Genomic DNA, 13,244 nt, shown 5'->3' on the forward strand with positions numbered 1-13,244 from the left:
AAACATTGCACCAGTTTGTTGTGAATCAAACCTTATATACATTTCTTATTACAATATCAGACAGAACTCATTTATACAAAAATAACAAAATATTGTTTTAGAAAACTTACTATTCATTGTAACATGAAAGTACAGCAAATGTAGCTGTCCAGCAGTGCGGCTTGGAATCTTGCGATATACTGTCTAAGTTGCAGTGTTTTGAAATTTAGCGTGGCGTGTTGTACCAGGTTATATTATAATCAGACGTGTGTTTCGTCAGTGTGACACGTCTTTGCCTGGTAAACATGTCGCTTACCTGCTTGAGATGCAGTCGCCTTTTGTATTCAAATGTTGCATTGTCAGTGAAAGGCACCTTGAAGCAAAGGGTATCCCTCAAACACACGAAGGTGGCGACCCCACCAAACAAATTCATCGACATCTACAGAGATTATCATGGCCATTTACCTGACGAAGAATCCGCCAAAGACTTTCTTGTCGCAATCGATTCCAAGGAAAGAGAACTTCTTCTACAGAGTCTGCTTCATTTCGAAGAAGATGAGAAACATGCGGGTAAAGTGATTAAACAACAACCGTCAACTGTCGATCTGAGACGACTAAGGGAGCTCCTGGCATCTGGGTACCCATCCAGGCTTTGCAGTTTTAACTTCACGTTATAGGCTGCTAGTCTTAACATTCACAGCTCAAAAGTACACTTCGCTAACTTTATCATCGATAGACAGACAAGAGAAAAATGTTAGAGGTAGTAATGAACTCAAAGAGGGCATGTTAATGTTTGTACGCAGATATAGCTAGCTTTATTTGAAATTAATCACTAAACAATTTTCAGCGGTATGATACCCTGTTACAGGAGCTCTACTGGTACTCCAGTTTGGTTTCTGACCACATACTGATATATGACATATAGTATGTGGTGAGAGACTAGACTGGACTGTGTAGATAAGAGCTCTTGTGTACCATGTGTGATGCACACGTTACATATAGTTTCTGTGTGACGGTCACTCGATACAGCTAATCTAGGTTTTAAAACGGTCATGTCTGTCATTCCACTTTTCAGACTGGACCATTTATTGCCTCAAACTAACGATGCTGTCTGGCTTCAGATATGCTTATCATTCATCCCTGTCCATTTCCTGAATATAATGTCTAATATTTTAGTTAAGCTCCAAACTGCTTAGTTTGAACCAGAAGTCCATGTAAAGAAAATGGGATGTACAGCCATTTCTGTAGTCAGGCAGTGCACTACTCCTAGAACTGGCATAAGAACATATCATCTGATGGTTTCGTTAATCCTAATGAGAGTTTGATACATTTAAAAGTGGATGGCTTTCTGACTAGATTTTATCAAGCTCTCTGATGGTACATCAGTATGGTAGTTCTACACAGAGTGCTCACAAAAGGCAGTGTAACTAAATGACTAATTAATGACTGTTTCATGCATTTAAAAGTTATAACGTTTGCTTCAGTGATAAGTTTGCTTTGTATGCTTTTTCTTTGTGTCATGTCCGAGAAAAGGATGGATTTTGACATATTGGCTGTGTCAACATGACGAAGATCAACATTATATGTCAGTACTTAATAGCAGTATTCATGTGTAGGATAGTATATCACTGGAACCCAAGGCCCTGCAATCACTGCTTATCAGGCCCCGGTGACTACAAGGGGTCGACAGTGCTTGTATGGTGATTTGAGCAATCTTACATTCATGGACATTGTTGAAGACCACTTGTCTTCCACCATTATGGTGTAAATCTCTGTAAGCCACATGTTGGAAATTTCGTAAGTAATTTGCCAAAGCTTGGTAGTTTATGTTGGGGACTCTGGTTTCCTCCAAGTGTCTTCTTATGAATTAAAAATTCTTCAGTATGGTGTTAAGCAAATACAGTCAAATAAATAACCCAGGCTAAAGGGTGTCATGAGGCTATCCAGAAGTGAGGGTCTAGTCTGTGTTATGCCTGAGGAATATTTGTATACGCCCTAAAGCTTCATATGCGGGATAAGTGAACATGCTGTAGTAGAATGCTTGCAGTTTGGTATAGGAGTGTTGGTGGTAAACTTGTGTGGCATATGGCCAGAGATCCTGGGCCGAGATCGGCTGTCATTTTTTTCATGTCTTTTGGGGGTCTCCGTGGCTGAGGGGTTTAACACCGCAACATGACACAATGACTTGTGAGTTCAAGTCCAGCCCAAGCTGGCCTTCTGTCTTAGTAGTGTATGTACATGCACATACAGGTTTACGTGTTAACATGTGTTTTGAACCTTCATGTATTGATTCCTCTGACACTATTGCTGACATACTAGCCAGCTGATACCTGATTTATTAAAACAGCACTAATATGAGACAGGGACAGGGAGGGTGTATTGGTACACAGTATGTATATAGCAGACCATACACATTTCTATTAATCTTCAACAGTTGTATGTGTGCGTTTTTTGTGACTTTGTCATCGTTAAATTTAAAGAAGCAAAACAGCAAACCATAATTAATGACTATCTTGGAAATGCCCAGAATGCACACTGTATATTAACTAGAAATTGAAAGTAATTTTTGTTAGTGCATGCTGTGTCAAATATTGGAGTCAGTCAATTGTGAAGTTAACTTGAAACTATTAATTTTAATTTTATTTATGCATGTCACGCCAATGGTCTAATCTACAACTACATTATATCGCTGTCATTATTAAAATAGATTGTGAATTCTTTTCTTACAGCTGAAGCTGCACCTCCAACTAAAGATCAACTTCGTCTAGGTAATGTATACTTAGTAGAGTCTTGTATGTAGAACATGTATTGTGGAGAGATTATAGAGAAGGCTCTACCAGTTCACAGTCTACCTATGCTCGAGCGGTGATATTTGGCCACAATCCAATTGGTCTGTTTTCCAATTTGCGCTTCTCTTTTATTGTTTGAACAGTGGGATAGGTATATTATGAGATGTGAAGTTTCGTGTGCTGGATTTTGGTTAAGTCACATATGCATTCACAAGTTTTTCTTCAAGAAATGTGACCCTCTTTAAATCTTCCACCTTAACAACCACTAAAGCACTTTTTTCCAGTAGAATTTATGCATGCCATTATTAAGAAAAGGACCCTTAAGTGATTCATTTGTGTCAGTATTAAGAATGCAAGTTTCATAAAATAGATGAAAAGGCAAAACTGTGCAAAGTATTTCTCTTCACCTCAGAGCTGTCTCAGAATATTTCAAAAAATTGGTTGAAGAATAGGGTAGGTTATGCACCAGTTGTAAACTGTAAAGTACACATAATTACACCTCCCTGACACATTTTTTTCCCAAAATGTGCAGCTTTGCATTGAAATTTTCCCAATTGTGAGGTAGCTGGCCCATTCCCAAATCTGTGGATTGCGAGCTCTGGGGGCTGTTTCTCAACGGTACCGTAATGCCTGTCACAAATACCAAAGTGGCGTATACTTTCAGTGTGCGATGTCATGGTGATTAAAGCAGCGTGATGGTACAACCCCTTGAGAGACAGCCCCATCTCTACTATTAGCAACATGTACGACCTGTCCATATGCATGGGCATGTAGGTGACTGAATAAACCAACTCAAAAACCAACATTAATCACATAGGACATAGCTGTTCTATTTCCCTCCTTGGTACAGTTGTCTGTAAAGCTACAATATCTGAATGTATATCCCAGATGAAGCTGTCAGTCCTGGGCCATTTCTATGTGTAAATCCATTTTCTTGTAACTGTTTTGCAGAAAAGCCTGTCTAGGTTATAACACTCTTAGGAAACATGTTTTATAAGAAAATTTGTATTTTAAGTTTAACAAAAAACAGGTATTCTAAACAATTTGTTTCCCTGTCAAACTGACTTCGTACATGTACAAATAATTACTGAGTGCCTTGTCAGATCAAAAGTTGGGAAATTTTGTATGCATGTTAACCCGTTCATTTTACATGTACTGTTTTTTGTTTAACATATATATGTATGTATATTTAGTACATGCTACAGGAGTTGGTATAAATAGACACATTTACGTTGTATGTTTTATAAATTTGACATGTCTCTTTTGCAGTCTTACTGCACAATGCTCTTCCCTTTATTGGGTTTGGATTCCTGGACAACTTTATGATGATAGTAGCTGTAAGTTTTTATTAATTGTTTGAAGGAGAGTCGGAATTTTTTAAAGCGTATAGAATTGTACAGATATACGGGTTGACCTGTTATGTAATCTTTATTACAAACCAGAATACTTGTAGTTAAGATGTTGAATGATGTGATTTATGTTGTTTCTCTAACCCAATTCATTCAGCTTGGCACAACCTGCTTTTCAACAATGTAAAATTTCATTTCAGTGACATGTGCATTTTAAATTTTAAAACCACATTTTAAATGAAGTAAAATGTATTGTGGGTCTAGGATCAAGGGTGTTGTTATAATTGCAAAACCTACTTGCCAACTGTTCAAAGTATGTTGCATGGGATATTAAGTACATGCATTTTGTCATGAGGTTATTTGAACGTTTATGTGTAGTTCACTTCAGTATAAGGTAAAGCATATAAGCGTTGAATGGAGCCTTGATGTTGAATGTTGAAATGTATAATAAGCATATAAGCGTTGAATGGAGCCTTGATGTTGAATGTTGAAATGTATAATAAGCATATAAACATTGAATGCTATCAGTCTTACCAGTTGTAATATCGTATGCATACATACTTTCATGTTTTCAGGGTGAATATATCGACACAATGTTTGGGGCAGTGCTGGGCATATCTACAATGACAGGTGAGTTCATTGTGTACAGTTTGAGCATACTGGTTTCTGATGCATGAGGCTGCCATTAGAATCACGGTAGCCTGAATACTAGTTTCCTTTATTTTGAAATCTCACACATTTGGTTTCTCATTAACCCTTGATTTAAGGTTTCTCTTACCTGCTCTTCTGATTTTTTATGGTTGTGTGATTTAGAAAAAAAAACTAAAACAAAAAACAGTTCAATATTAAAGACTTTTAAATAATATGGCATTTAACCTGTCTCTTTGCACTGATCATCACTCAGCAGGCTGAAATATTTTCTGTTAATAAATAAAATATAAATAAAATTATTTTGTAACATGTAATGTATGAAGCACATTGAATTAATTTGTCATTATGGAGCTAACAATGCAACGACAAAAAAGTGAAAATTTGAATTAGCATCACATCAGTATTATCAAAATTTCAACTTTCACAAGGGTAAGCACTTTAACTATGCTTTAGATTTTGATGACACGTTGAAAATGGCTTTTCAGAAGCTGACCCAGGGGCTTGTTTCATGCCAGTTTGGACTAAAGTCCAAAACTTTGATCTTTTTTACAAAAGCAGATATTTGAAGCTGGATGCTGGCACTTGGTTGAAATAGTACTACAACAGCACACAGCATAGTCAAAATTTGTTGATTTGATACATATAGTTAAGAGTTCAATTTTGATTACAAGTTTAAGCCAAAGCCTGAAAAACGTTTTCTGAAACAGGCCCCAAATTCTGTCTTTCCTCCACACCAAATGTATTGATAATACATACTGGGTCCTTTCTCTGTTTTTCAGCCGCTGGTCTCGGTAATATGATATCGGATGTGGCTGGTGTAGGGTAAGTCAAAGTCCCGAGACTGGGACTGGTTGTTCACTGGAATTGAGAAATGGATTAAATTAAAGCATAAAGATAGCTTTATAGCCTGAAGAATTATTGATCTAACTGTTTTGAATGTTGGTATTTCTTTGCTGCGTTGTTTGCATGAAATGCCAAGTGTTTCAGCTTTCAAAGAAGATTGTCAGGTGATGGTATTACTTCCTTCTTTGGTCACTTCTTACATGAAGGTTTATGTTATATGTTAATACTTTTTTGACATGTATATAAACTGCATGCACATATACTGTACATGCCATAGGAGTAGGTGTGCCAGCAACTTGTAGATGGTCATGGGTTTCCCTCAGGCTCTGCTTGATTTGCTTCCACCGTAATGCTGGCCGCTGTCGTAGAAGTGAAATATTCTCGAGGATGGGGTAAAACAAGAATCAAAGGAATAAATAAATCAACAGAAGTATGAGTGTTGAATAATGGTCATTTTGGTGAAATCATGTCTTTTATAATGTTAATAAAGACATGTGAGTTTCAGCAAAGAGGTGAAGTAAGATACCATACATGTAGTAAACGTCTCTTCTTGACATAGTTTAAAATGTGTGTTTTTGCTTCAGGTCTGCCTCATACGTGGAGACGATGGCTGCTAAGGTGGGTGTGAAGGCTCCCCCGTTGACCCCACAGCAGATCCTGTTGAAGAGAACTCGCCGCTACTCCAACCTGGTGAGCTCATGGATATCACTAAAAAACACCCAGCTTAATGTGCTCTGTAACTCAGTGAAATAAGGAGTTAGCGGGGTTCTAAAAGCTGCTTGTCAAAAATATCAACAAAATAGATATGGAAAAGTTCTGTTGGTCTGTGTGTACCCAGTTTTTTCCCGAACAAACTTTGAGAAGCAAAGGCATACATTAACACTGTGGTTGTCTAGCAGTAGTTAGCCAGTGTTTGGCCTATTTTGGTTTCCTACAAACACATAAGTAACTGGGCACCGTCAGCATATAAAATGTATTGGAATGAAAGCCATTCCATTTTGAGATGTCTTTGGTGGCCTAATGATGAGAGCTTCTGCCTCGAAGTCAGGAGATCCAGGATCACTGCCAGGTTGTTTCATACCAAATTTAATTTAAAAAATGGTACATGTTGCTGCCTTGTAGGTAAATGTTAGAACAAGGGAACAGGGCTGGTTGGCCAGGTGTCAGTGTAATGTGACGCAGTGGGATGTCATGTCTGGTGTCTTTCACATGATGCTTTATTTGCGGCAGCAGTTTGGCAGTATGGACTGTTCCTTTCACAAGAAAACACTGCATACGTACACACACCTAATGAATCCTCCATATGACTGAAAAATTGTTAGTTACAATGTAAAACTCTAAATGTTCATACATTACATTTTACTGTCTGTGAAAGGTGTACTAGTGGCAAATGAGTGACAGACCACTGAATACCACATATAACGTAGAGTTTAGCCGAAAATTTCTGGCCGTAAAGTTAAGCCGATTAGAGTTGCTGAAGGAGATGATGGGAGAGTGATCAGCCTCCAGCTGTGCAGTGGGCCCAGTGTGGTGAAGGCTGCTGGCCCTCGGAAGGGTAATTATACACCCACTAGCTCATCTAGACCCTCACTAAAACATTGTTTTCATCTTTGTGTCTGTCAGTCGTCGAAAAAATATGTTTTTTTTTTAACTTTTAACTTGCGGAAAATGCTCTAAAATTTTCCCCATCAGTTACTTCTGCACAGTCTGAGTTGGGGGTGACTTGACATATGAGATATTTATTTATTTATTTATTTGATTGTTGTTTTATGCTGTACTCAAGAGTATTTCACTTATACGACAGTGACCAGCATTATGGTGGGAGGAAACCGGGCAGAGCCTGGGGGAAACCCACGACCATCCGCATGTTGTCATATGAGATATTAGCTCTCCCATTAAACTTCATGAAGGCTTAGGTTGCTAATCCACACAGTATGAGGGTCAACTACAGTACTTGACACTGAGGCTCCTAGATTTCCTGACCAGTCACCACCAGTATATTTACTCATGAATTGAAGTGAATAAAACATCAAGCGGCAATTGCAACAAACTTGTATATTCCAAAAATGTGCACGCTAAACAGACCACTTCAAGTATTACTTCTGGGGTTCATAGGTTAAATTTGTGGGTTACACTTGCTGACTTGATGGGCGAATGCTTAGCCTGATGATAGCATTATCCGGGGAATGGTGTTGTCCATTCACAGCTGTATAAATACGTTTAACAAATTGACGTACAAAGGTATTTCAGCAATATAGGTCTGATTGGCAAGTATCAGTCGTCAAGCTCTCGTAAAATAGCAGTGGAGTTTGCCACGTCTCACCCACATGTTGTTTCATGCTAATCGAAACTCTCTTCCCATTTTAGAAGAATTCTATTTTCCCGCCTTATCAAAATTGGGTACCTTCAGTTCAACACAAAAAACACATTTCAACAAAGTTTCCTAAACTAGATATACCATGTGTTCTAACCTCGTTCTCGCATTGTTATGACAGCCGATTGCCATGCACTGGACTAAGAAGTCAGAGTCGCATGTGCATAAATGTCAACAGGTAACTGACAGCTTACCGATTTCAACACTGACCAATTAGATGCATTTATTTTCACTCACTGGTCCCTTTAAATAGACACAATTGTGAAATCCCCTGCCGAATCTGAACTAGCAAACAGAAGTCCATTAATTGAAATAAATCCACGTGCCAGGTGAAATGCATGTACAGTAATTTTCGTGAGACCGCTTTGAACCTGGCTACTAAGCCATTTCAGTAAAGCCATATAGTCATGTCTTTCAGTGGATTACGCGACACAGGTAGCCCATTTACAGTGAGTAGAATTAAAAGCCCTTGCTAAAACATCAGGTAGTCGGATTGGGTCTCTGCTGTGATTGAAGGTCTCCTAAACCATGGTGAAACTTCAAAGACTATACCCAGAGCTGTGCAAAACTTTGGGATTAGCCATGATATCAATACAACTCGGCTGTTTATATCTGAATTCTTAATAGCTTATACATGTAATTTGGCACCTCCCCCCCCCCCCCTCCCCCTTCCAATTTCCATGTAATGAATGCTATTGTTAGATCAATACTACACTTGCCTACACTGGTAACGTGTGATCATGAGTTCTGATAAAAGCAATTTGCGTGAAAATGGATTTTCTTGCTCCAACATGTAAAGCCGAACCTAATCACGGTAAGTCGGAGCAGTGAAGTGTTGTATTTATGTATGTAAATTAGCTTCTAAAATACATATGGGCTTTTATTTACTTTATCCTAGACACATATTTGTAGTGCGGTGATGTTTTTAAAGACCTGCGCGCTCATCAATGTAGGCCTATTTGTTATTGATCCATCGCCTAATCTCAACCTGCCTGCTTTGGCACGACATACTCTCGCAGACCACGCGTGAAACATGCATTCTGGTAGAAGGTATGTAGAGATGGTAGGCCTACCAGTGCTAACATTTCGTTGCTCACAGAAGCGTTTTGGCATGACTCACTCGGCACGCCGTGCGTGAGATGTGCATTCTGGCAGTAGCTGTGTAGCGATTCTACAGGAGCTATCTGTTGCATGTTCAGTCATGTGTGAGGGCATTCATTGAGCTTGTCACACTTACTGTGATCAGGTGAACACGCACCTCAGACCCCTACTGCCCTACAGCTGTGTCCAGTTACCAATTGGACACAAGGAATCTTGGGATACACTTCTCAAAATCATCAGCTAAACTCTGTGTGATATACGATACCTATTATACCTAGATTGTCAAAGTATATATATATATATATATATATATATATATATATATATATATATATTAGGAAAGTTGAATCATCTAAAATTTCATGGAATTTTTGCCAATTCATCGTGGATCATTGTTAATTTTTTAGGGGATTTACAGATATAAAATCAGATATAACTTCATATAACAGGGTGATGATTTGTTGAAAAATTCAAAGAAAATTTACTGTTAATTGTTTTGGTGGATGAAGGGAAGAGTGTAAGAACTGCAATCCTTCAGCCTACATTTCCAAAGGTATAATGCATAAACATTTAAAAATGAAATAAATATTAAATAATATGATTAATATTAATTTGCTAAAAAAAATTCTACTGCGAAGATTATCGAAGCTTAATTACCCATGGCTTTTGAAGATGGATTAAATGCATATGTACATGTAACAAAAAAAAAAAAAACAAGTATATTTTGAATGTATTCTGTCTGCAGGGCAAAATGCTGGGCGTGTCCATCGGCTGCTTTATCGGCATGTTCCCTTTGTTGTTCTTCAAAAAGGATGAGTGTGATGGGAATCATGAACCTGGCCCAAGCACACCCGTCGCGGAACAGACAAAGAAATGAATGTGTTCTGTACCCAGAGCAGGTCCTGCGTTATACTCTGGTTTGCTGGTGCTGCGGGACAGGGGACATAACTCTTGTTGCCACTTGTCCAGGCCTTCCTACCCTGTATCCATCCTACTGCCTTAATTCATGTGGTCAATTATGTCAACATACTGCCAGTGGACACTGTTTCTCCACTGTTTCTTCCTCAGCTGAGAATTTTAATCACATGGGGAGAAGGAACCGGGACTAGATGCTGGAAAGCTGCTCTGTTTCATGGCTTTTGGAGAATGCACAGGAGGGGTACAACAGGGCAATTTAACATGAAATTCATTTTTCTTGAATTTTTGTCTGTTGACAGCCTGTAAAAATTTCTTATTTTAATGGATATGTTGGCTGACTTTTTTCTACAGAAACTGTCTCGTTGTAGGGTAAGTTTTTTTTATTACTTCCGCCATGTTTTGATGGTGTTTATTCGTATTTCTGAGTGTCTGTCAACAACTTGTGAGGAAAAGTTAGGGTAAGATTTGGATGAAATTTGCTTGTGAGCTGAGTGCTAGTCCTATAAAAATTTTGGTAATATCTGGATATTTGTCTGAATGGAAGAATATTTTCTCATGATTCATTGCCATGGTGAGAAGGGTATTGTCCCGTCGTAGTGATATGTACATTTAGCTTTATTCCTAAACTTAGTACTGTTTATCTCATTCATGTTAATTACCTCGACTTGTAGGAGGGAGTTTGGTAAATGGAACAGCCGGCTATAGAAAAGCTGGAACTGTGGATTGCCACTCCCAGAATTTTCTCTTCTCCTGACTTCAGTCTCCTCCAGTATTTGATCATGTGATGCCACATTATCTTGGTTGTAGCTTGTTGTACCTACATATGTACATGGAGATGCATAGGTAGTACGGTAGTACCTCTATACCGGGTAGTGACGGAAATACGGATTTTCATTTCAAAACCAGTTATCATAGATATCTGTGATTTTAATTTCTTTTGTATATGTTTAGAAACATGGGAAGGTGTGATTTGAAGCTTTCAAAAGAAAAACTAGTCTTTGTTGATTGAAGTTTCTTACATTCATGGTTGTTTATCCATTTATAACACTCTGGCTAATCAGAATATATAACTTCTGAGTGGCTGCTTCAAAAACAAATAGCTTAACCCCATATCTTTAATAGCTTTACCAAATACCAGGTAAACTTTTTTTAAGTGTAATGTGAGTTCTGAAAGGATGAATCTGATTGGTAGTAAATTTTATTCATTCAAAGGAGTACTATTTAGGGAAAGCATAAATGGGTGATGTACTTCATCCCCCCCCCAACCCCCAAACATTTTCAGACAGCTACCAGTTCTTTTACACAGCTCCTGGACTCCAACCACTTGTAAATTGAATCAAGTTACTCTCCCGCCCCTGCTAACATCTAGTTCAGTGATAAGTAACCTAAGGAACAGTTTCTAAATCACACTTTAGCGAGATCGAGGCCATGTCTGCTGGGTTTGTCCAAAGTCAGAAACTTAAAAAACTGGGTGGATAAATAACTAACGCCTTCATTGTGTTTCTTCGAGCATTCCACAATATTTTATTCCCTGTACATGAAAGTAACAATGAGTGAATGTGGTCCATTTGTTGTGTGTGACTGAAAATGTGCAACTGATTGTGTTTTGTGTTTATAATAGCATTGTCTAGACTGTTGAATGGAAATTTACATATTTATATGCATTGCCAATTTTTTTTTATTTATTAGGATTTGTTAACACAAGCAGTAAATATACATGTGTAAATGTTGCTTTTTTAGAGATTTGTTAATAGGCACAGTAAATATACATGTAAATGTTATGGTTTCTCAGATTTTTGAGTTTAGAGATCTTTAGATGTGATATACATGTATTATACTGATATAGTTTGTTTTCAGGGGATGCTTATTTTTTATCACCCATATTTAGATATGTTTCACAAGCACATACCACTTCATATTCCTTCACCACTAGAATTGTGCGGCAGCATTTTTTTCTCAGATTATTACGCATGTAATGTTATTATTGAACAATGTTACCATGGCAACATGGTAGTAACAGCATGTGGCAATATGGTTTGAATGTTTTCCTCATTTGGAAACTGATACAAGTGTTACAGAGATGCAGAAACTAGCAGAGCTGCCAAGACTAGTTTGTACATCATTTTTTTTATGCTTACTGCACGAATGTTATAACTTATTATTATTAGTTCATTTTAAGGTTTTATTTTGCTTGTATCTGTATGTTCAAACATATTTATCATGTTGAACATTATTTAAACTATAAAATAGATGCTTCGTACAAACATGTTTAAAATTATGTTTTTCGTTAGCATATATTTCAGATGAATTCTAACTGAATGGTTTTGTATAGGCCTACATTTAGGGATATGTATATGTATATATTATTATATCCTTGTCATGTGTGTGCAATTAGTTTTTGATTAATGTTTGAAAATAATCAGGTGATGTGTCTGCAAACCACGGTAATTTTTTTGTTTTATGTATTAAGATTTGTAGATGGAAGGGCACTGTCAGTGACTGTAGGTCAAAATCCAAATCCATTGTAATTTGTTTTAATGGTAATGCCTTGCAGATACATAGTTAATGTCTGTGTTTCACAATGAAATGGTCTAGTTTCCTGTTTGAAATACTGTACACTCTACCCTCCAGTCATACCTCTTATGATAGGTACTGTTTAATTGTTCTGTAACACGATTCACAGTCTGATGTGTAGTTTGTGGCCTTTTATGAAGCCACCTCACTTGTATAGGCCTGGAATTCTTAACCATTTTTTTAAAACCTTTTAGTACAGGTGTCTCACAAAGGTGTAATGAATTGGCTAGCCTCTCTGTATGTTCGTCCACCCATGTGTGGGTGTATTTCACATTCAGTATGGTTGTGAGAAGGGGGCCGAGGTGACTAGCCAGGCGGCACAATTACACCATACCCTCACACCAGTCCTGTCGCTGTGAGTCCAGCTCATGCTGGATTCCTATTCGACTATATGTGGGAAGGTCTGCCAGCAACCGGCAGATGGCCATGGATTCCCCCTAGGGCTAGGGCCAGTTTCTTTTCACCATAATGCTGGATGATGCTGTATAAGTGCAATAATCTTTTTTATGGCATAAACGCTAATCAAATATATAAATAAGTAAATAAGTAAATAAATAGTGAGCCAATAACACAGGAGATGTTACGCTTTCTCAATAAACACACAGACTTGTTACTATATGTATGCTAGAGATTTCTGTGGAATTGACCTGATTGAACACTGTGTGA

At 37.8% G+C, this 13,244-nt stretch overlaps 1 protein-coding gene across 1 annotated transcript; it reads left to right on the forward strand.

Moving 5' to 3' along the window:
* Positions 1-233: 233 nt before the first annotated feature.
* Positions 234-9,988, forward strand: LOC135470638 (uncharacterized). The gene is made up of 8 exons (XM_064749674.1): positions 234-649; positions 1,719-1,776; positions 2,687-2,747; positions 4,038-4,105; positions 4,693-4,747; positions 5,548-5,590; positions 6,196-6,301; positions 9,832-9,988. Exons 1-8 carry the CDS (start codon positions 285-287, stop codon positions 9,961-9,963), a joined length of 888 nt encoding a protein of 295 aa, XP_064605744.1. The 5' UTR covers positions 234-284; the 3' UTR covers positions 9,964-9,988.
* Positions 9,989-13,244: the final 3,256 nt, after the last annotated feature.

The sequence above is a fragment of the Liolophura sinensis genome, chromosome 7, assembly GCF_032854445.1.
Source record: "Liolophura sinensis isolate JHLJ2023 chromosome 7, CUHK_Ljap_v2, whole genome shotgun sequence".
NCBI lineage: Eukaryota > Metazoa > Mollusca > Polyplacophora > Chitonida > Chitonidae > Liolophura > Liolophura sinensis.

Coding starts and splice junctions, on each gene's coding strand:
- LOC135470638 (XM_064749674.1), top strand. CDS start 285: ATGTCGCTTACCTGCTTGAGATGCAGTCGCCTTTTGTATTCAAATGTT. Junction 4,106..4,692: donor ACTTTATGATGATAGTAGCT/GTAAGTTTTTAT, acceptor TCATGTTTTCAG/GGTGAATATATCGACACAAT. Junction 5,591..6,195: donor TCGGATGTGGCTGGTGTAGG/GTAAGTCAAAGT, acceptor TTTTTGCTTCAG/GTCTGCCTCATACGTGGAGA.